At 25.8% G+C, this 25,005-nt stretch overlaps 7 protein-coding genes across 7 annotated transcripts; 2 read left to right on the forward strand and 5 right to left on the reverse strand.

Annotated features, from left to right (window-relative positions):
• Positions 1-1,535: 1,535 nt before the first annotated feature.
• PmUG01_05024100 (mitochondrial ribosomal protein L4 precursor, putative) lies at positions 1,536-3,254 on the reverse strand (the record flags this gene model as incomplete). The annotated part of the gene is made up of 1 exon (XM_029003441.1): positions 1,536-3,254. One exon carries the CDS (start codon positions 3,252-3,254, stop codon positions 1,536-1,538), a length of 1,719 nt encoding a protein of 572 aa, XP_028860387.1.
• A 1,129-nt stretch (positions 3,255-4,383) lies between these two features.
• On the forward strand, positions 4,384-5,274 carry PmUG01_05024200 (conserved Plasmodium protein, unknown function; the record flags this gene model as incomplete). Its single annotated transcript, XM_029003442.1, has 4 exons — positions 4,384-4,455; positions 4,642-4,727; positions 4,989-5,046; positions 5,167-5,274. The coding sequence occupies 4 exons, from the start codon at positions 4,384-4,386 to the stop codon at positions 5,272-5,274; spliced, it is 324 nt and encodes a 107-aa protein (XP_028860388.1).
• Positions 5,275-6,023: 749 nt separating this feature from the next.
• Positions 6,024-6,584, reverse strand: Sec61-beta (protein transport protein SEC61 subunit beta, putative; the record flags this gene model as incomplete). The annotated part of the gene is made up of 3 exons (XM_029003443.1): positions 6,024-6,102; positions 6,298-6,411; positions 6,538-6,584. 3 exons carry the CDS (start codon positions 6,582-6,584, stop codon positions 6,024-6,026), a joined length of 240 nt encoding a protein of 79 aa, XP_028860389.1.
• Positions 6,585-8,664: 2,080 nt separating this feature from the next.
• On the reverse strand, positions 8,665-9,784 carry PmUG01_05024400 (60S ribosomal protein L22, putative; the record flags this gene model as incomplete). Its single annotated transcript, XM_029003445.1, has 3 exons — positions 8,665-8,772; positions 8,957-9,088; positions 9,611-9,784. The coding sequence occupies 3 exons, from the start codon at positions 9,782-9,784 to the stop codon at positions 8,665-8,667; spliced, it is 414 nt and encodes a 137-aa protein (XP_028860390.1).
• Positions 9,785-12,364: 2,580 nt separating this feature from the next.
• Positions 12,365-14,266, reverse strand: PmUG01_05024500 (clp1-related protein, putative; the record flags this gene model as incomplete). The annotated part of the gene is made up of 1 exon (XM_029003446.1): positions 12,365-14,266. The coding sequence occupies one exon, from the start codon at positions 14,264-14,266 to the stop codon at positions 12,365-12,367; it is 1,902 nt and encodes a 633-aa protein (XP_028860391.1).
• Positions 14,267-15,893: 1,627 nt separating this feature from the next.
• On the forward strand, positions 15,894-16,586 carry NEP1 (ribosomal RNA small subunit methyltransferase NEP1, putative; the record flags this gene model as incomplete). The annotated part of the gene is made up of 1 exon (XM_029003447.1): positions 15,894-16,586. The coding sequence occupies one exon, from the start codon at positions 15,894-15,896 to the stop codon at positions 16,584-16,586; it is 693 nt and encodes a 230-aa protein (XP_028860392.1).
• A 1,691-nt stretch (positions 16,587-18,277) lies between these two features.
• Positions 18,278-19,886, reverse strand: PmUG01_05024700 (conserved Plasmodium protein, unknown function; the record flags this gene model as incomplete). The annotated part of the gene is made up of 2 exons (XM_029003448.1): positions 18,278-18,577; positions 19,809-19,886. The coding sequence occupies 2 exons, from the start codon at positions 19,884-19,886 to the stop codon at positions 18,278-18,280; spliced, it is 378 nt and encodes a 125-aa protein (XP_028860393.1).
• Positions 19,887-25,005: the final 5,119 nt, after the last annotated feature.

The following is a 25,005-nucleotide window of genomic DNA, read 5'->3' on the forward strand; positions in this document are numbered from 1 at the left end:
TTAGGGATGTAGATAATTTATATGTTACATAAACGTTAGCACCATACTTAATGTCGATGTGTAGTTGTCACACCCCCATTATTATTCCGACGCAAATATAGCTCCAAAAAATAATAAAAAATAATAAAAAATAATAAAAAATAATAAAAAATAAAAAAAATAAAAAAAATAAAAAAAGTAAAAAAAGTAAAAAAAGTAAAAAAAGTAAAAAAAGTAAAAAAAGTAAAAAAAGTAAAAAAAGTAAAAAAAGTAAAAAAAGTAAAAAAAGTAAAAAAAATAAAGTAATTATAACTGCAATTGTGACTACAAATAAAACTGCTATACTTTAATCCCCCTAACCTTATCCTTTTTTTTTTTTTTTCGTTTCCCCCCACTTTACATTTTACACATTTTACTAACATATACTAATCGTTCGAAAATAATAAAACTTCGGAACATATGTTTATGTATATGTTCATTTTTTTTTTTTTTTTACAAAATGGAAGTGTGGACACAAATGAGGAAAAGGAGGAGGGCACTTACATTTCCTTATATTCAATAGCGAGTATTATCAAAATTAATATTTTTTTAAATTGTCAAAGTTTTCCTCGTCCAATGCCATGTCTTCGTCTTCATCCGCATCGTTATCCGAGTCCTCACTTCGTCCTTCTTCATCTTCGGGTTCTCTTTCTCCATTGCCCAAAGTGTTTTCATCAGTTATCATTTCATCGTCCTTATCTTTGTCTTCCAGTTCCTTAGTTTTTTTTTCTGAAAAATTATTTTCAAAAATGGGAGTATATATATATATATATATATATATATATATATCTGCAGTTGCAGGGAAGTCGCTCTTTTGTGCTTACTTGTACATGTAAATGTACATATACACACACGAGGTGCTACTATGAGCATGTAATTTTCTTTCATATTGGAGCAAAGGAAAAGCAAATATCACAAATGCGCTATTTTGGATGTATACACATGGTAAGAAGGCATAACAACAGTTTGTCATGTTAGCAAAATTACAAATGTATTAGAGAATAAAAAATGTGCGCTCAAACGGTGCTGATGTGTACATGCCGTAGGGGAAAAGTTGTACTGTACAGAGAAGCACCAAATGGGTTAACAAAACCAAATCAACAGGTGATTCCCCCCAATAAAAAATTTCTACCATTTTTATCCACTTTGTTTTATTCGTTCTGTTTTACTCACTTTGTTTTATTCGTTCTGTTTTACTCACTTTGTTTTATTCATTTTGTTTTACTCATTTTGTTTTACTCATTTTGTTTTACTCATTTTGTTTTACTCATTTTGTTTTACTCATTTTGTTTTACTCATTTTGTTTTACTCATTTTGTTTTACTCATTTGTTTTACTCATTTTGTTTTACTCATTTTGTTTTACTCACTTTGTTTTACTCACTTTGTTTTACTCATTTTGTTTTACTCATTTTGTTTTACTCATTTTGTTTTACTCACTTTGTTTTACTCACTTTGTTTTATTCATTTTGTTTTACTCACTTAATTTTCTTTATTTTATTGTTTTTTTTTTAATTTCCTAATTACCTCTTAATTCCCACAAGGGGGTGGACAGATCAGAAATGTAACCCAAACACTCATCGTCATGTAATATTTCATCAACCAAGGGAAAATTTCCTTCGCTGTCGTCATATACGTTATCAACTTCTTTGTCTACATTAAATAAGTACTCATACCTAATATATTCTGGAGGGGGGTCGTTGCATTGAAATTTAGTTAAGATAAAATTTTTGTAAGGATCATGTTTTTTAACTTTCAAAGGACCCTTGAGATCACTAGACCATTTCCATTCTTGAATTCTTTTTTTTAAAGCATCTTTATCAAAATAGGAGAATTGATTTCTTTTTTTTTTTTCTAGCCAAAAAATATTCCAATTTTTCACTTTCTGAGGTTTAGGAGCTTTGGAATTATCTGGAGTTGCATATGTAGGTAGCCATTTCATTTTATAAGGATAAATTTTCAATTCATACATAATATTTTTTAAAGCTTTATAAGTAAATACAACATATCTGTATTTTAATAAATTATATATATTAACCCCTTCAACATTCTCTCTTTTTATACTAGCTATATTTGCACAAGCCCATGCAAAATTATCATTCATATCTGTTTTCCCTTCATGTACTAGTAAAGCACTATTACAATTTGTCCCTAAAATATTTCGTAAATATTTCACTGTATATTTTGTTTTATGTGACTTAACTAAAAAATGGTCGACAACTTTAATTTGGTCTTGTGCAAATTTAGCTGATAAAAGAATTTTCATCCCTTTCCATAGAAGTTTTCTATTAATTTTTGTTCTTTGATCAAATGGCCGTATAGGATGATTCTTAACTCCTAAATACCTACCACATGTTTTTCTCCAATTCATTCTTGCTTTTCCACTTTTTTTTTGACTTCTATATTTTTTTGTACTTCCTGGCCATTCCCATTTATATAACTGCATTCTTTCAGTATATCCTGCTAATGCTGATCTATAAAAATAATAACACTTGTGTAATATGTCTGATCTTATTGGCAAACCGAATATATCATTTGGCACCGAGATGTATTTTACATTACAATTACCATCTTGTTGATCATGATGATTTCCATTTTCTTCGTCCTGTTTATCAGTCTCAAATTTATATATAGGTATCTCTAACTTACTGTTAAATCCAACAGCAGGGAACGTCCAATTATTTCTCATTAAAGTTTTAATGTCTATAATACATCCTGGTCTTCTTATAATAGGGTCGTCATTAATATCCGCATAATGCTTTGGCCTTTCGAATATGAATTTATATTCATCTGGAATTTTTTTTTTTTTTTTTTTCCTGTCTTGGTCAGAAATTTCTTCGACATTTTTCTTACTACACCTCAATTCGTCGTTCCCAAGTTCCTCCATTTTTTCATTATCATATTCGTCATAATGTACTCTCCTGGTATTATCAAAATTATAACTATTATTTTTATCCTCTTGCTTTTTATAAATGTCGTTCTCAATGCTGTTTTCCATTCTTTTCAGCAGTTTTAAATCTGCTTTTTTTATTCTTTCAAATAAATTACCTGAAGTGGTCAGGTTTTTTTTTTTCTCATCAAAATTAGCTATTTTTTCATTTTGTGTGTGCACTTTACTTAATTTATCTCTTACATTAAATGTTCGTAATTTGCGTTTTTGAAAAGTTTCTGTACAGGAATAACTTACTATGTTAACAAGTTTTTCTTCTAAACATGTCCTCTTAATCTTCAAAAACATCCTTGTATAATGTGCTCTCCTTTTTTTCGAAAAATTAATTGCATGGTTATATTATTCTAGGAAAGGTACACATAGTTCACTGTAACAAAACAAAATTCAGTTTCCACAAAAAAAGGATAAACGTGGTACTTTCACCGAATAATGCAATTCCTCTTTTAAGGAAAGGGTTTTTCGTCCTCTCCTTTACTGTTATTTGTATATATGTACGTATGTATGTATATATGTACGTATGTATGTATATATGTATGTATATATGTATATATGTACGTATATATGTATGTATATATGTATGTATATATGTATGTATATATGTATGTATATATGTATGTATATATGTACGTATGTATGTATGTATATATGTATGTATATATGTATGTATGTATATATGTATATGTATGTATGTATGTATATGTATGTATATATGTATGTATGTATGTATATATGTATGTATATATGTACGTATGTATGTATGTATATATGTATGTATATATGTACGTATGTATGTATGTATATATGTATGTATATATGTATGTATGTATGTATTCATGTATACATGCGTGTATTTACGCATATATTCATATATACATAATACATGTGCATACAACGGTAACAACTGTGTATGACAAACAGTGTTACAAGCAAAATGCACTAAACTTGGAAAGAGACTTCCAAAAGAATATCAATTATTTTTTGTTTATTATAAGATCAGTTATATCACGCGTTTGAAATAGTCTTGTAATTTTTTTTTTTTTTTTTTTAAATAAAATCGTGGAATAATTAGCCATAAAAAAAAAAAAAATAATAATTAAATAACCACACGTGTAAAATATATATAAAAATAAATTTGTACGCATATATATGTAAGCGTGTATGTTTTTTTTTTTTCTTATTTTTCTTATTTTTATTTTTTTTGTTTTTTATTTTTTTTGTTTTTTATTTTTTTTATTATTTATTTTTGTTTGTCCGCGTTCCTATTTTTACTACCTTTGAGTAACAGAAATAACAGGATAATCCCATCTCGAAAGAACGTTAATTTTGCAGTTATTCAAATTTTTTTACTTTCCATTTAAAGAAAACAATACCAATAACATTTCGTAAAAACACAATGCTCTTTCGGTGAAGAAGTGTAATGATGGGTCTCTTTCAAATTAGTAAGAGATTCATTTATTGGCCTCCAAAAAATAAAATAAGGACAATAAAGGTAAGGTAGTCCATAAACCATTTCATTTGATAACTACACAAAAATGAGTACACACATATGTATGTTGGCATGTTTGTATACGTGCATATTGACATGTACAAGATCGTGCATTTTAGTTATCCTGTCGTAATAGTCAAGTTTTACGCAAACACATGCACATAAGCCTACACATATTTTATTTGTCAGTTCCCTTCTGGTAAAAGAAGTTTTATTTTTATTGGTAAAAGAGATGAAGATGGAAAAGATGAGCCAGTGTTATGTTTCGTTGACAAGTAAACAATGTCAAAAGTAAATGCGGGCGTAGAAATATAGTGCGCGCAGAACTGTGGACAAAGAGCACATGTGTATGTATGTGTATGTGTATGTATGTGTATGTATGTACGTATGTATGTGTATGTGTATGTATGTACGTATGTATGTGTATGTGTATGTATGTATGTGTATGCATGTACGTATGTATGTACGTATGTATGTGTGTATATGAACGTACACTTTTGCCTTATCATTCCTAACGTTTACGTTTCACTGCTTAGCCAGAACCACAAATTGACATGGTTCAACGAAGAGGAAGTTTTAAATTTTGAGAAACTGGTAAGTTATATGCATAATATAAGTACATGCCTATATGCTCATGCACATTTATCCCCGTTCACACATATATTTTTGTTCTTTTTGATCAACCTATATTCGTGTTCCACCTTCCCGTTGCAGATGCCTCGGATAGACAGTTACTTCTCGTTATATTTAGAAAAAGCAAAAAGAGTTATTGAACAAAACATGGTATTAAAAGAAGAATTGAACAAATCTTTTCACGAGTAAACCAATTTATTTTTTAAAAAGATACATAAAAATATGGGCCCTTATAAGTATTCACAAGTAAGTACATTGATTTACACATGTCTTTTCAAAGAGAAGTTTTTTATTTCTCTACGTTCTACTCACCATTTTGTACATTCTATTTGTTAATTTTTTTTTTTTTTTTTTTCCTTTTTCCTTAACGCATTTTTTTCGAATATTTTAAACGCATACAAAGGAATATTATAAGTTTACTTAAAATGTAGTATACGTGATGGGGAAGATTATTATTCTCTATATTTTTTATTCGCGCTTGTTTAGTTTAATATAACCAAAAAAAAAAGAAAAGAAATGGAAAAGAAATGGAAAAGAAAACGAAACTGAAACGGAAAAATAAAAGGAAAAGAAAAAATAAAAAAAAAACGAAATGAAAAAAGAATGGGAAAGAAAAATATAAATATAAACATAAACATAAACACAAAACCCTGCTAAATACTTTCAAATGAAAAGAAAATGTTCTTAAAAATTAATGTTCCATTAATAAGCATACATAAATACGTACCCACATACATACGTGCACATGGAAAATACATGTTACTTTATAAGATTCTTCTGGACTAAAAAAAAAAAAAAAAAAAAAAAAAAAAATTTGTCTTCATTCAAAATTATGTGCAAAGGAAGTCCATCTATACGTATTATTTTATTTTATTTTTTTTTTTTTTTTTCATTTTTCTGTTATGAGATAACAAATACTCCAAAGTATTTTAACTCCTTTAAATTTTGCTAATAATATGAAGGATAACAACAGTTGCCATAAAAATGAGGGTCGAAATTAAAACGGTTTGCGGTGTTCTATATGGAAAAGAAAATTCGGTGTTAACATGGTGTCAACGAAGATACATTCTGTGTGCAAATATATATATGAACGATTATGTACTTATAGTACTACATATATATATACATATGCACATACGTACAGATATGATACATACAAATATGCACGAAGTACAATACGTGTTAATACACTGGGATACATATATAAATTACAATTTAAATCCAGGGGAGTCATCTCCATAAACTTTGACGATACTGTTTGTATTTCCACTAGCACTTCCTCTTGGCTTTGCATTACTCGTGGATGCTCCTGTACTCTGTCTTCGTCTAACGTGGCAAAAAAGTCTCATTAGTATCGGGATAATAAAGTGTGTAATTATACATGTACGTATGTATATACATTAATGCTTACAAACATGGAAAAGCGTCTTTTGCAAATAGTCAAATGCTTACCTTGCTGGTGTTCTCATACCACCAACGATTACTGGAGTGCCATTCATTTTACCGAATTGTTTGAACTAGCAAATGGAAAGGTATAAAATGGTTATGTATGCACTTGTGCACGTAATGTTAGGCGCGTATAAATGACGGTATGCCGCACGCTTAAATGTACAATGTGCATACAAGAATATTCACGATATATATATATATATATATATATATATAAATATATGCCTTAAGCTAATTAAAATAAAAACGTAAAATTTTAAATGTTTAATGTGCAAAAATGCTCCTACTTTTGTGCATAAATTTTTGTACTGCCAAAGGAAGAGTTTATATTCCGAGTTAATTTATTTTTTTTATTTTACTTTTTGCAGTTTGCCTGGTTCTTATTGTTTTTACAATGCGGGGTTTGTTCCTTTTGTTTGCTTTTATTTTACTATATTTTGCTATATTTTGCTATATTTTGCTATATTTTGCTATATTTTGCTATATTTTGTATATTTTGTATATTTTGTATATTTTGCTATATTTTGTATATTTTGCTATATTTTGTATATTTGCTATATTTTGTATATTTTGTATATTTTGTATATTTTGCTATATTTTGTATATTTTGCTATATTTTGTATATTTTGCTATATTTTGTATATTTTGTATATTTTACAATTTTTTATTTTAATTTTTTAATTTTTTTTTTATTTTTCTTACAATAATTCATCATTTTTGCCCTACCTTTGTAATTTAATTTTATGGAACTTTTTTTTTCTTTTTTTTCTTTTTTTTTTTCTTTTTTTTTTTTTTTTTTTTTTTTTTTTTTTTTTTTTTTATTATATTATTATTATATTATATTTTATTATATTATATTTTATTATATTATATTTTATTATATTATATTTTATTATATTATATTTTATTATATTATATTTTAATTTTAATTTTTTTTTGTTTGTTCTCTCAAAGGAATTCTGCCCGTACGAATTAACTTATATCGCGTTGGAAAATTTTCATTTTAAGTTGTCATTTTGAATGTTCATTATATATTCGTTATGACAAAGAAGTAAAATATTAAATATATAGCAATTCAATTTTTTAAAAAACAAAAGAGTAATTTGAGTTGACGAGTTTTTAGTTGTACCAAATGCACCATTATTTTTGTGTGAGCACACGTACGTTATATGTATGTATGTACATTTGTAGGTATGTACATTTGTATGTATGTACATTTGTATGTATGTACATTTGTATGTATGTACATATGTATGCATTTGTAAGATATACACTAAAGGTAATATATATATATATATATGCTTACACACGCACCCCCAATATGTAATGGAAAATAGTATGGCCCAAAATACGCTTGGCATACAAGAAAATATTTTTTCCTTTTTTTTTCGAATTTTAAAAACGTGATATAGTTTTACTAATTTTTTAATGTCATCTTTTGTTTAGTAAGTAATAGCAAAGAGGGACAACATAAATATGAGAGAGGATAAAATAAAATATTTTTTCTTTTTTCGTAATGCATAATATTATTACGCTTATGTATGCTTATAATAACACATATACACATATACGGATAACTGCACACACATATGTAGGTCGACATCATACGTCTCTCACTCTATGTTTACAAAAGCAAATGGAAAAAAGAGCTATTCCACATTACGCATCCCACCTTTTTTTTTTAAAAAGAATTATAAAGCTCTTTAATTTCGATGTTTGTTAAGGTATAAATTGTTATTTCGAAAAAAAAGAAAAATTTCGAAAAAAAAGAAAAATTTCGAAAAAAAAGAAAAAAAAGAATGAATAAATGAATGAAAGGAAAGAAGGGAAAAAACAAAAAGCAAGAAATGTGCGAAATGGATGGAAAAAGAGGAGTGACAAATGGCATGATGCATGGCTTGATAAACGGCTTGCCTGTGTTGCAGCCGTAGTGCAAAATCCGCATGGCACATACCTGTTTCACAGTTGATAATATTATGCAGTCGTATATATCTCACATGGAAAAATATTCTAACCCATTTCAACGATGTGAAAATCTACCAAACATTTAACATATCTCTTTCATTCATCCATCCAACCAACCAACCAACCAGCCAACTTATCATTTTTTTTTTTTTTTTTTTTTTAAATTTAATTATTCAACTGAAAATATTTGAATTCGTACGCTAACTTTCCCTTTGCAATTACTCTCAAAAAATCCCTAATTTGCTGCACCTTTAGGTATTTCTTGGCCAAGTACTACAAAAAAATAGGAAGTAACAATGACAAATATACGTGCGTATTACATCGTACATGGCAAGTATTAACTATATGCACATATTATGTGTACATAGAGTATGTATGCAATATATCCATGGAGTGTATGTACATATTGTATGCGCACACATTGTGTGCAAGTGGAAAAAACGCATTGCTTCCAAACCTTTATATATCTCTTCGAGAAGGGGATATGAACTGTAATGTATATTTTGTAGTCATCAGAGGTCACTACTACCTTATTTTTTAAATTATTTGTTTTCTTATCTACCTTTATTTTATCCTTAAAAAATTGTTCCTATCATAAAAAAGGGGGGGAAAAATGTATAACTCGTGAAAATATGTGAAGTGTTAGGGGAACGGAATATCAATATGGTAAAGGCTAAGCAATAGCAGCATGTACATGATTATGTGCAGATATATATAATACATGAAAAAAAAAAAAAAAAAATCATTACGATGTATATATTTATATATATCACGCAATGATTCCGTTTCGTCTAATTCAGATCAATTAGGATTAGCTTGATCTGATATAATTTCGTATTTTTCGTTTTTTTCGTATTTTTCGTTTTTTTCGTATTTTTCGTATTTTTCGTTTTTTCGTATTTTTCGTTTTTTTCGTTTTTTCGTTTTTTTCGTATTTTTCGTTTTTTTCGTATTTTTCGTTTTTTTCGTATTTTTCGTATTTTTCGTTTTTTTCGTATTTTTCCATCTATTCCTCTTTCCTCTTTCCTCTTTCCTCCTTCCACTTTCCTTTTGTTTTATTCTTTTTTTTTTCTTGCTTTTTTTTCCGCCCTAAAAGTCATATTCAACTCACCAGTCCGCTAATGTCAAGAATCGTATCCTTCACCGGTTTTGTGCAATCCAGAATGTACTTTATCCCCTTGGTGCTTTTAACTGCTTTGGATTTCTTTCCAACAAACTTTTTGATCTTCTTTACAGTTTTTTTCTTTTGCTTTTTGGATCCTTTCGATTCTTTCTTGGCTACCATTTTGTTAATGTATGAAATAAATGTATTATTTGAAAAACGAGAGAATCGCAAATAGGAGGATTGGTATCAGGGGCAAGATTAATTAAAGCGATAAAATAAATACACAAAGTAAGGCGGCACAAGGTAATGCAGCGTCGTGGGACAAGGTATAGTTGCTATAAGTCAACACGCCAAAAGTATACCACTCCCGTGTAATATAATAAACTATAAATACTAAGAACGCAAGATTTATTTTTGCATAAAAATACGTAAACTTAAAATTGGTCAATTTTGTAAGGCAGTTGTTATAGAGATCGCTACGACGAAAAAAAGGTTTTACTACTCGCAGTAAAATAACATAAATTTTAAAAAATCGAAAAAAAAAAATTAAAAAAATAAAATGCAGCAATATGAGGTAAAAAAAATAAAATGCAGCAATATGAGGTAAAAAAAATAAAATGCAGCAATATGAGGTAAAAAAAATAAAATGCAGCAATAAAAGATAAAAAAAATAAAATGTAGCAAAATAAGATAAAAAAAATAAAATAAAACAAAATAAAATGAAGTAATTTTTAATGTGCATTTTATTACTCCTTGTTTAACTTCGATCATAAAAAACTATTTCCGAAATATTTTCTTATAATTTTATTTGTCACTCTTGCGTCATAGCAGATCCAGTCCCTTTGTAAAAAAATATGTATTTGTACATGCATACATACATATGCACATATCTATCCATATATATATATATATATATATGGCACATACCACATAATGCATTTTGCATAAATACGTTTATGTACGCATTTTTGTGTAGTATAATTTTTTTCTTTCCCATATGTATTATACAAATTTATACATATATATATATAATATACATGAATATTATGAATACATATATGCGCATAATTAGTAGTACAACTGAAGTGTTCACGTAAAGGGGCCCCCCCACCACCTCAACATGTGCGTAGTAAATTTTAAAATATTATAACCCCTCTTTACTTTTTCTTTATTTTTTTCGAAAAAAAAAAAATAGTAGTACTACCTAAACTGCTCTCTTCTCCTTCTATTATGATAAAAATATATTACTTTGAAAATTAATAAAAGATGTATGCACATTTTAGTAAAAAGATTTTTCCTCATTTTTCTCCTTTTAGTTAAATACATTTGGAAAAGATTACAATAAAAATTAATCAATTGATAATACATTTTTTATAATATGTGAGCTATTTTGTATATATAGTATGTAGAAGTATCCCTTGTTATTTCTTTACTATATAAGCATCCCCCCTTGGCTCCTTTTAATAACAACATTGCTTTTTACGTATAATGCGTTTCATTAAATATATATGTATAATATATATGTATAATATGTATGTATAATATGTATGTATGTAATTGCTCATACGTATATGTATAATTTATTGTTTATATTATTCATACATTTAACACTTCAATGTTGAGCACTGATTTTTCGGAGAAAAAAAAAAAAAAAAAAATATTGAGTATTCGAAAACAGTAAAAAAATATTAAAATGACCTTTCTTATAGTCACCTCCCCCCCTTATTATTTTTTTTTTTTTATTTCCAGTTTTATTACAAACATAATGTGTAATACATAAATATGGTTAAAAAAAAAAAAAAAAAAGGGGTACAATTTTTATTAACATAATAGTTGTAAGGGTATTATATGTGCAATTGTTTGTCAGTAAAAAAAAAGCGTTTAAACATGTGAATACATATACGTGTATATGTAAGTAGGCATACGCTTTAACTTCGTACATAATAAGCTTGGCACCTACAAACACCGTATTATTACGTTCACAGCAAAACAGTTTCTTCCACAATGCCCTGTTTTATGTATAATAGAAATCAGGTTAATTTTACTGCCAAAAAAAAAAGCGGCGTTAAAATGGTGTTAAAATGGTGTTAAAACGGCATTGATTTTTTTTTTTTTTTAAATAGCATAAATCAATGCCCTTAGAAAGATTATCCTAAAAAAGGTTTATTAAAAAAAAAAGAGGCAGTAGAAGTAGCAGTAGTAAAGAGTTACCTAAAAATTTACGCAAGTAAATGGTACATATACACATACACACGCACACACTACTGACGTGCAATTTTTTTTGAAAAATTATATAAAGTACATGGGTTAAAAATGCGTGGAAGGAGCAAACACACACGGAAAAAAGGATAAACAAAAAATGGAAACAAAATGGAAACAAAATGGAAACAAAATGGAAACAAAATGGAAACAAAATGGAAACAAAATGGAAACAAAATGGAAACAAAATGGAAACAAAATGGAAACAAAATGGAAATAAAAAGGAAACAAAATGGAAATAAAAAGGAAACAAAATGGAAAAAACAAAACAAAAAAAAAGGAAAGGAAGGGAAAGGAAAAAAAAATCGCTTTGATAACAAAACAACCATATAACGGGGAAAAATTTTATCGTCGATTATATGTTCCCTTTTCCCAGTTGCAATAACGTTAGATGTGTAAAAATATATATATATATATATATATATGTGCGTACGTATGTATCCATTTACGTCTGCTTGAACATGTACTAAGGAGTATGTCTTCCTTCCCCCTTCTGTTGGGTCAAAATTTAATTTGCTTAATATTTCCGGGTATTACAAAATAAGGAGGTAAATTCTTAGTCGTTAAGGATATGGGACATAATATATCAATTAAAAAATCATTTTTATTTTCTTCAATTCTGTCAACATCTTCGTTATTTTCGTTATTTTGGCTATTTTCGTTATTTTGACTATTTTCGTTATTTTGGCTATTTTCGTTATTTTGACTATTTTCGTTATTTTGACTATTTTCGTTATTTTCGATCTTCGTATTTTCAATTTCTCGAACATTTTGAACATGTACAAAAGCAGCTATATTCATAAGATGAACATAATGTATATCTTTCGAATAGGAAACACCTAAAATACAGTTAAGTAAATTTTTCACCTGTCCATTATATAAACTAACAGACACTGTTTCTCTTTTTATGTTTCTACAATCAGCCGGAAGCGCTGATAAAGGAACAGCTAGATTTGTGTCCAACTTAACAAAATTTGTTGAGCTATATTTAAAAGTTATATAATGGCTCTTCTTATATATGCTATTATTAACATGTATATCCTTTGAGAAATAATTATAAAACCAAATGTTCTTGCAATATTTCAGTCTATTGCTGTCAGATGGAATTACACCTTCATATTTCGGCATTCCAATAATTTCTACCGCTTTTTCTTTGTGCCCACTATGATCATAACATGATTCGACATTACCACTATTGCCGACATTGGCGCTGCTGATGAAACTGCTGCACATATTACCATTGCCAATGTTGCTACCACCTCCATCATCGCTTCTAACCCCATCGGCATTCACCATGATATGACCGCTACTCGTATTGACGTTACCACCCCCTGCATGATTACCTATACCATTTGTTCCTGCATAGTAAAGATTTTCTACAGGACCAACTGCACCACGATTTAGGTTACTACTGTTATTATGGTAACTGCTTATACCGTCATTAGTTACTCTAGGTTGATTTTCCATATTCCTCACGTTGATGTGATTGGATCCATTACCCTGGTTGTAATACTCCTTTAGGGAATAATGAAGAAAGGAGTTATCGATAACTACAACAATATTAATGTTATAAATTTCGATTAAATTTTGAACAGTCTTATAATCTGCTTCTGATGGGACATTTAATATAAAACCAGATGCGAATATAATTTCTTGTTCAGTATTATTTTTAAAATTTGCTGATTGATAATTTAAATTATTTAACAACATTAAATACACACAACTACTTATACATTCATTAATATGGTAATATAAATTTATATCTTCATTTATATCAAGATAGCCAAAAAAATAATCAAGTGCATATTTCATATTATTCATATTATCATATACAAAGCAACTCATAATTCCAGGTCCTTTATTTAATTCAATTTTATCACAACTACATTTTGTGTCTGTTTCAATAAATATAGGTTTAAAACCCGATTTCGAAGCATAATTTAGTAAAAGCATCGAAACGGAGCTTTTTCCTGAACTATTATTTCCTGTAATCAGTATACGCGGACCAACTGTTTTCTTCTTTTTTGCTAATTTTCTATATGCATCTAAAATGTATGATAAAGACAAATAATCTTTCATCGTGCTATTTTTACTTTCATATTCTTGCAAAGTTTTTCCCTTTATTTGAATAGTACAACCTGTATATGTATAAATAGAAAATTTTTCATTAAACCCAAAATAGTAATCTTTATCTAACACTAGTTCTCTTCCAAATATTTCCGCTGAACTATTCGCATTCTTTTCGTTTTTTCGCAAAGCCTGATTTGACAATATCCTAATTTTTATGCACTCCTCTTTTTCATCAAATTTCGAAGCCTTTTCCAATGTCACGATCCGCAGTTCGCGAAATGCTTTCAGGTGGTAGATCCTTGTGTTGTTCGCAATTGCTCCAATTGCTGCCATTGGAGCTATTGCGGTAATTATTTTTTTTTATTTTTTGGGATACGTGGCTACTGAGACTGTCCCTATTTGGCTTTCTTATATCGAACTATAAATACATATACATATGTATATATGCATGTATGTATATATATATATATATATATTTATTTATTTATTTATTTATTATTTTTTTTTTTTTATCGAGCTATTTTTAATTCAATGCAAATTTATTGAGTAAAAAAAAAAAAAAAAAAAAAAGCTACCTGCCAAGGAACTATGTTAGGCACATACTAGGCAATTATAATTATAACAACACATAATAATGCTTTTAACAGTTCACACTTGGTTATTTGCAAACAATTATAAAGCTCTATTATACGATACATTTTATCCATTCACATAATTTTATAAAACTGATGGGAAATTGATTACCCCTTTTTACCTTGCCTAGTAAGGAAAAAAAAATATTACATATACAAGTAAAATTGAAAACCTACATTAGAATGCGCTTGCGGAGTATACAAGGAAAAAGAAGTTCTTTCCCTTAAACAAAGTGTTAAACATATGTGCGTATATACATATGTACGTATATACATATGTACGTATATACATATGTACGTATATACATATGTACGTATATACATATGTACGTATATACATATATATATGTATATATATATATACATATACTTCTACATATATACACAGGAGTTTTCGCGAATATGTATTTTTTTTTTTTCATACATACAAAAATGCGTATAATATTGCGCATGTACAAGGCGGCAACATTTTAATAACTCTGTACTATTGAAATATTTTCAACAAAAATTGCATGAACTGTTCAGGAGAAAACACGTGCTTTAGATATACATTTTTTTGGAGAAAAAAAAACAACATAGAAATCTCCCCTTGCATATTCAGCGATTTTTTTGTTAAATTTTTTTAAATAAGAATGCGTAAGATTCGTAAACGTCAATACATTCATACGTATAAGTTAATAAATAAATATGCATATATATATATATATATATATATATATATATATATATATATATATTTTTAATACGCATTATCTAGCGCTGTAAGGTTCAGTCATTTGCCCAGAATTAAGCTTTTTAAATTCCGTTTATTTTTAGTTTGTTGTTGAGTCATTAAAAAAACTGCTAAATTTTGTTCTTGCGCGGAGATGCGAGGTCCATTTTGCGCGCATTGTGCGTTAGTATATAAACAAATAAATAAATAAATAAATGAATATATATATATGTACATTCACTCGTATCTATGTTTGTATATATATAGGGATGTGGCAAATTTTTTTTTTTCATGGCGTATTTTTAAATTTTTAAATATACGTCCTTTCTTACTAATTTTTTCCTCCAACTTTGGCTTGTTCACGTAAAATATTTTTTTTCAAATAAAACTGATCGCAAATAAATTTGATATTTTTATATTTTACCCTTTTCAATTATCCCCATTTCTGTACTCCTCACAACTGATGTTTGTGTTGCGAGCCTTTGATCGTTAACATATATATAAATGGGTATGTATATGTGAATGAATGCATCATGTTTATTCATATGGTATATGTATAGACATAGCGCTTCCCCCCTAGTAACGAATTAAAAAAAAAAAAAAAAAAAAAAAAAAAATGACGAGTAAAGCAAATGTCATACATTTTGCAGATGCAAATAATACAGGGAAAAAAAAAATAATAATTGTTTTAGAGGGTGCCCATTTACAACTAATAGAATCAAAAAGATATATATATGAACTAACTAACAACAATAAGCATAGACAGATATTATTAAAGGAAAAAAAAGATGAAAATATAAAGAATTATAGACCAGATATACTTCATCAGTGCTTAATTCATTTATTAGAAAGCCCTTTAAACAAATATGGGATGTTACAGATATATGTAAAAACTCATGATAACCAATTATTTTATATCTCGCCACATTTGAAAATTCCCAAAACATACAATCAGTTTGAAGCCTTGATGGTTACGTTTTTAAGAAAATATAAAATCAAAGCAAACGAAAATAGAATGTATTTATTGAAAATTATTAAGAATGATTATAATAATATATTACCAGTTAATGGAAAGAAAATAGGATTATCAATGAAAGGCAAAAAAGTTAATTTAGCTGACTATGTACAGAATTTTGAAAAGGAGGACACACCCATAACATTTTTTATAGGTGCTGTAGCATATTCAAACCCTGTTATTAAATTAGAAATACTAGATGAAACTATAAGCATTTCCGAATTTAGTTTAAGTGCTGCAACTTGTTGCTCTTCTATTTGCTCGGAATTTGAAAATTTGTGGAAGCTTTTTTGATAAGTCGTCCGAGAGAGGGATACACTACGCTGATGATATGGGAATGTAGTACATATAATACGTATATGTGTGCATATAACCCATGGGCATGCATACTCACATACATACATGCATATGTACATATATATATATATATATATATATATATATATATATATATATATATATATATATACACCTTGTGCGCAAATTTTTAATATGCATTCATTTGTAATAATATTTGAAAAAAACAAAATAAAGGAAGCAGCTCTCATCTCTTATAACTTTTTAAATGAAAACATGTTTGTACCATAGGATCGCCATAAAATTTATTTTGTATATTTTTATGAACGTGTGAAATGAAAAAGAAAACAAAAAAATTAAGTGCATAATTTATCTCTGTACAACTTTTTTGTCACCCACACACACAAACATATATATATAAGCGGAATAACAACATATTTTTAATGAAGAAAAACATGATTATACTTGAACGAGGTATGCCCTTTTTTTTTTTTTTTTATAATTTGCTCCACATTTTATAATATATGAAAATATCATGAAATGGGGAGATGAGAGAAAGAGAAATGAAATGATTATATTTGTGTTTTATTTGCATAAAAAATATATATATATCTTCTTTTTTTTTTTAAAATTATCAACTGGTGTGTAACTATATACACACCATATATTTGTTCCTCCTTTTTTTTTTTTTTTTTTTATTAATTTCATTTTTAAGTATGTCTCTCCATGCAATTTGCTAATTTTTTAAGTCAAATTTGTATGAACATGTATAACTCATATGTATATATATATATATATATATACATATGAGTTATACGTACATAAAGTGCATATCTTGTCCATGTTTGCAAATGAGACCAAACTTGTTAAACTAGACCAACACTTTTCCATTTCACATACATGTGTGCAGTAACATTTATTATAAATTTTAGCTTTTAGAAAAAACGCTTCTTTTTTTTTTTTTAAATATAAAGAAGCAAAGCTCAGCAAGCGATGAAACATACCAACTAAACGTGTGTAAAAATGTACACATTCATGTTAAAAACACTCGCACATGCATACGGATGGCTATGGAAATGTATGTACATACATATATACCTACATACGCATATATAATATATATAAGTGTTCGTATATACATATGTACTAATTTTTTTAGTTAAAAACATTTGGTCTTATATAATCTTATTTCATTTTGATATTTTTTTGGGGGGAAGGGGGTGTTGTCTATTTTAACGGTACTAAAAAAGCATCTATTTCAAAAAAAAAAAAGTTTTAAAAAAAAAGAAATGCAAAAAAAAAAAAAAAAAGTAATAAAAGGAAATCATGATAATAATATATTACATTGTAAATGCTCAATATTGTGTTTTAATATAAAAGTCCAATTTAAAAAAAAAAAAAAAAAAAAAGAAAAGGAGAATAACACATACATATATATATATATATATAAGTATATATATGTATACATACTTGTAAATATATACATAAGACATATAGACATAAACCACATATACATTATATATACCCTATATATACCCTATATATACATATATATACATATATATACATATATATATATATATATATATATATATATATATATATCAATGTGTGCACTTTTTTATATCCCTACTGTGATACCATTTTCTGTACAGTCAAAAAACAGCCATGAAATGCAAAAAAAAAAATTATGAATTTTTTTTTGGAAAATATTTCCATAACCATGAAAAGTACCCCAATTGTTGTACATTTTCATTATTATCAGTATTATTTTTTGAATTTGATTCAGTATCACCTTTTGTTTTATTTTCTGTAATATTTTTTGATTTATCTTCTTCATTAATTACATCTTTTTTAATTTGTTCTTTTGGTATACTTTCGCTATCACTTTTTTTTGGAGAATTATTTTCTTCAGGTTTTTTTACAACCTTAATATTTTTCGCGATTACTGTTTTTTTAACCGGTATATTATTATTATTATTATTATCCTACAAAAAAAAAAAAAAAAAAAGTTATGAGGTTAATATGTTAACAAGTTAAAACGCTGTAAAGAGATACAATTAAATAGTAATAATATTAAGTAGTAATAGTATTAAGTAGTAATAGTATTATATAGGAGTAATATTAAGTAGTAATAGTATTAAATAGGAATAATATTAAATAGGAATAATATTAAATAGGAATAATATTAAATAGGAATAATATTAAATAGGAATAATATTAAATAGGAATAATATTAAGTAGGAATAATATTAAGTAGGAATAATATTAAACTGTAATAATATTAAGTAGTAATAATATTAAATAGGAATAATATTAAATAGTTATATTTTGTATATGCTTTTCGCATTCATAACGGCAGCTTATTTATTGTTCAAATGTAATGCTCAGACACTTGATGTGAATATGAAAATTTTTATAAACAATTCAACTTGTGCACACTTAAAATGTGAAAGGTCCCTAGTGTGCTCACATGTACACATATATATGTATCAACATGCACGTATGCACTGCATATATAATATACGCGTATATACAAACATGTATATATGTATGTATATATATATATATATATATATATATATATATATATATATATATATATATATATATAGACACATATTAACACACAATTGCGATATAGGAAAAAAAGTCAAATGTAAAAATTAATAAAAAATTGCGCAGAAATCATGCAACGGACAGTATGAAAAAACCAACAACATTAGAAGCTTTGCTTTGTATGATTAAACAATACAAAAAGGGGAATGAAAAAAAAAAATTTTATATAATACTTCAACACGACATAAAAAGTACTATGTAGAAGTAATACACACGAATAACTCACTATATCTTATGCAACACAATAATGGAAATTTTTTTTTTTTTTTTTTTTTTTTTATTATTATATTCAAAAAAACATTAACAAGCAATAACAAACGAAGATATTTTGAAACATACATATAATAATGCACATATGTTATAAACATGTAAACAAGCATGGGTTTACAGTAACTTAACAAATCATTCTATTATTTTGTAACTATTGTACACAGTGCGGATAATACTTCTTGTTCTGATATTACATGAATATATATATATATGTATATATATATATGTATAGATATAGATATATATAAAATACACAGATAAAGCATATTCCTCAAGCACATCCAATCAGTATTTAAATTATAATTTAATTTTTTTTTTTTTTCCATTTACTTCTTCTTCTTTAGAATTAAGCTTCTTTAATTTAATATTCGGGTTGCTAGTAGTGGGCGGTTTATTAACTTTCGTCATCTTTACAATTTGTCGTTATTTATTTTTTTTTTTTTTTAGAACAAAATTTGTACTTCTTGCTACGAACTTTTTACCTTGTTTCATGTATTCAAATAAGGAAAACAGGTAACAACGTTATAAAACTTCGTATTAGAATAAGCAATAAATTGTTCTAATGATGGTTACATATATATATACTTAAAAGTATATAATATATGTATAATTTATGCATACATATATACATATATATATGTATAATTTATGTATATATACTATTAAAATAAAAAACACAGTAATAAAATATTTCAAAGACAAAAAAATATATTAAAAAAAAAAAAATTTCTTTTTTTTTTTAATTAGTCATATTAAGTAGTAGTAGTCTCAATTTATATATATACAATGCATATACAAGGGTAAAGGCATATAAAAAAGGCAATTAAACAAAATTCTTATAATAATTTTAAAAAAACAAAAATTTACTCAAGTATTTAAAAAATTACTATATGTTTTTATTATTATTACAATTGTATTATATATATATATATATATGGACGTATTTATATATATGTTTTATATATAAATAAGCATTAATAATACAAATAATATATGTATGTATATTTTTTTACATACATAAAAATATGATATATGTATGTATAAACTCTGAACTATTATTTTTTTGTATTATTTCTTTTTCTTTATATATTTTGCCATTTAAAAAGAAATTGTTAGAAAGTAATAATATATAAAATAACTACTATTATTATATATATTTTTATACATAAACTCAATATATATATATATATATATCATAATATTTAAGCATATAAATGTACATAATATATATATATATATTCTTGCTGTTCATACATAAAAAAAATAAATATTTTTAGATATACAATTTGCATACTTATATATGTATATATAATACATTTAATGGTATATTTATTAATTTTGAATAAGAAATAATATATACAGTTTTATTTTATATATTACGTATTATTTGTATTTATTCATACTACATATATATATATATATATATATATATATATATATATATATATATATATATATAAATATACGCATATTTATGATTAACTAACGTATTTAAGTACATATATATAAACATATATCCATATGCATATATATATATTATATATATGTATTTATTACGTACTTATGCATACTAATAAGATATGAATTATACCCATGTAATAACAATATGAGACGAAACCAAAAATATTTTTTTTGTAATATATTACGATCTTGTCAAATTGTCAAAATTTAAAATAAAAATAAAAAGATTAGCACTAAACAAGTATATTATTTATTTTTATCAAGCAAACATAAAAACACCTATGAAAAGATAATTTTGAAAGTTTAAAATAATTTGAATTTTGTAAATTTGTAATATATAAAATTTTTTGAATTATTTAACTTCAGTGCTCTTTTTATGTATATATATATAATTTCTAAAATAAAAATAAATTAATTATAAATTTCGTTTATTCAAAAGATATAATATATTTCATTTTTAAAGCAATTTTTTAATATATATAATATAAACCGTATGTATATATATATCTAAGTATATAATTATAGGTACATACTAATTTGTACGTATATATATATATATATATATATATATATATATATATATAAGTATATAGGGATATAGGTATATTTGTATAACTTGTTATGACTTAACATTATATTTCTTTTATTTTGAACTTAGTTTAGTGTTGGTTTAGCAACGTGGTTTATTTTCTCATTCCTAGTTAGGTACTTTCAGGTTTAGTTCGGTTTAGTTCAAACTTTAGGTCCATTTGCTTACATGAACTTATTTTTTTTTTTTTATTTCCTTTTATTTTTTTAATCTGTTGAATATGATAAAAAAAAAAAAATACCTGAACATGCAAGGAAAAAATAAAATAGGAGAAAAAAATAATAATGACTAAGCCTATTTTAATATATTAGTAGTAATTTATTGGTTACTCTTACTGACTGTACCAAACTATTATTTTATATGTATAATAAATGAATGAATGATGTTTTTTAATTAAAGGCAATTGTACCATATGTATAGTAATTGCACAGTATACGTATATGTTATATATATATGTATATATATATATATATAAATTTTAATGGAATGTATAATTGTTTATTCATGTAAGAAATCGTTTATATTATGAATTAATAATAGTGTATTTAACAGGAAAATTCCTATAGATATAAGAAGATTTTATATATTTAAATTATAGCCTATACACGGTGTGAGTGATTGTTTATATAATTTAGGAAGTTTTTTACATAGAAAAGCAGTTGTTCACGCAAAAAAGGAATTGTTTATGTATACTTATATATACATGCATATATATATTATATATATACATATATGTGTATATATAATGTATGTGTTATATATTTATATTATATATACTCGTTTAAGGCACCATATTATGTACTAACTACACAAGCGCTATTAAATATTGTTCTTAATTTTTTCTACAAATTTTTTTCGTAAAAAAATTTTCTAAATGTGCCAAAATTTTTAAGAGAGCGTTACTGAGAAATCTTTTTTTTTTTTTTTTTTTTTTTTTTTCGTTTATATATGTGTATATATATATATATGTATATACAACGGATTAAAGATTAAAGCTAAACTATTTTATTGCCCAACCCACGTGCACATACGTACCATCTTGAATGATTTTAATTATTTTATTATACTCATTTTAATTATTTTATTATACTCATTTTAATTATTTTATTATACTGATGTTATTCATTTTATTATACTCATGTTACTCATTTTATTATACTCATGTTACTCATTTTATTATACTCATGTTACTTTATTTATATTTCATTTTTTTACTGTAATTTATCACCACTCCTTATAATTTTCAGAACCTTTATTCTTTTATTTAACATTTTAAATGTTTAATAATTTATGCTCTTCTTTGGTATGAATAATACTATTGTAATTTTATGACCTGTTAATGTTTTTTACTGTTAATATTTTATAGAGGCAAAACAAAAAAAAAATAAAAAGGTACTAATATGTATAATAGGGGTAAACATATATATATACAGTACATTAATTTAACTTTCGTACAACTTATTAATTGAAGCCATTTGTTCCATTATTAAGATATTGCATTTTTCTTTTTTTTTTTTTTTTCGCCTCTTTGTATAAAGAAAAAGGCTAAAAACAAATTATAAAAAAAAAATTTTTTTTTTGTTAATTTAATGTAGCTAATAATTGCATTTACACATAGTTAAATTTACAAATAATATTTTTTTTTTTTTGCCATTTTTGTTAAATCTGTTTAAGAGAGCAATATTATATACCAAACAAAATTTGAAAATTTGAAAATTTGAAAAATGTTTGGTGTGTAATATGTTCTGTTCTTTGCTTCTTAAATTACAGAACAAGTAAATAAAAAAAAGGAATGCGAGAAAAAATTGAAGCGATAAAAGGAAACCCGATGATTCTGTGAAAGGCCTTTTTCTTTGGGAAATTAGTGTACACGTGTACACATGTACATATGTACATACAAGTACATAAATTCTTATAATACTTATATACACATAATATATACACAAATATCTATGTACACAGATTTATACGTATAAACACTTGTGAGCGCACCGCATAACAAACTGCAGCAGTTATGTAGGCGACGGCGACTAGCGAAAGCTCAAATTTTCATAGAAATTTTCTTTTCATATTATTCTATTATTCCATTAAAAAGTAGTATGTACATTTAAATGATTCTCATTTAGGTAAAGGTGATAAAAAAAAAAAAATTCATAAAATGGGATAGAAAATGAAGCGTCTTCTTTTTTTTTTTTTTTTTTTTTTTTTTTGAATTATACTTTTCCTAAACTGCCATTACTAAATAAAAGTGAAAGACGTTTTCTATTATGCACTATATACACAATAAAATATTTGACTTGAACAAGTTAAAATATATTCCAACACTTATTATCATATTAATGTATGGTGCTACTTTGCAAACGTGGAATAGCTAATATGTTGAAAGAAAAATATAGCGATAACATTTTACATTATATATAAAGTATACATACCTACCATATCATATAATATAATATCATATACCCTAAATTGTATACATTTTAAAAACACAATAACATAAAATAATGGTTCATTGAAATTTGCACTTATACAACATATCCAGTTTGAAGTATCCCTAGCAAAAAAAAAAAGAAAAAATATGAAAAAAAAATAATAATATATCACATCGTGTTATGTTACACTGCATTATTAAATTCTACATAAACTTTCCGCGTTATTATAGTATACACTTTTCATCCCATATGCACCTGAAAAAAAGAAAAAAAAAAAGGAATTTTTTATTTCCCCCCCTTCCCCCACGATTTACCGATTTACCGATTTACCGATTTACCGATTTACCTATTTAAGAATAACTTTTGCCAAATAAAATTTTTCTGCTTTCATAAAAATATACCAACGCGCAAAAGCATATACCTGATGAGATGAATATGTAAAGTGTACCATCCTTACATACTCGCAGTTCAAACTGAGTTAAATTGAATTTTAGATTAAATTGAGTTGAAATTTATATTAAATTGCATTGAATTTTAGATTAAGTTGAATTGAATTTTATATTAGATTATATTAAATTATATTTAAATATATTAATTATATTAATTTTTTTTTTTTTTTTTTGTTTGCCTCCTTTAACTGAGAAAACAATCTTTTGTAATTTTTAGCATTTTGGGGCGTGTAAATTAATATACTGTTTTTATGGTATATATATTGTATGAGTCTTGGTTTGGAATATTTTTTTTTATTTTTTTTTGTAGTAGAAAATTAGTAAAAAAAATTATTCCAAAGATAAACATAAACCGCAGTTAATTCTGTGCTACGGTTTATTACAGGCATAACATACCTCGTTTGTACAATTTCAAATATATTTTGCTCCATTGCATATTACGAAAGGTAGAACAATAACTTGAAAACAACATCAGATGTTGCAGTATCTTGAATGCAAATATATATTGAAAATAATTCCAAAAGGGCGCACGTCCAATGGAACAAATAATGCTGGTACAACGTCTCTGCTCAAAATCAACTGCTTTTTAAAGCAAA

Source organism: Plasmodium malariae, assembly GCF_900090045.1.
Source record: "Plasmodium malariae genome assembly, chromosome: 5".
NCBI classification, from domain to species: Eukaryota; Apicomplexa; class Aconoidasida; order Haemosporida; family Plasmodiidae; genus Plasmodium; species Plasmodium malariae.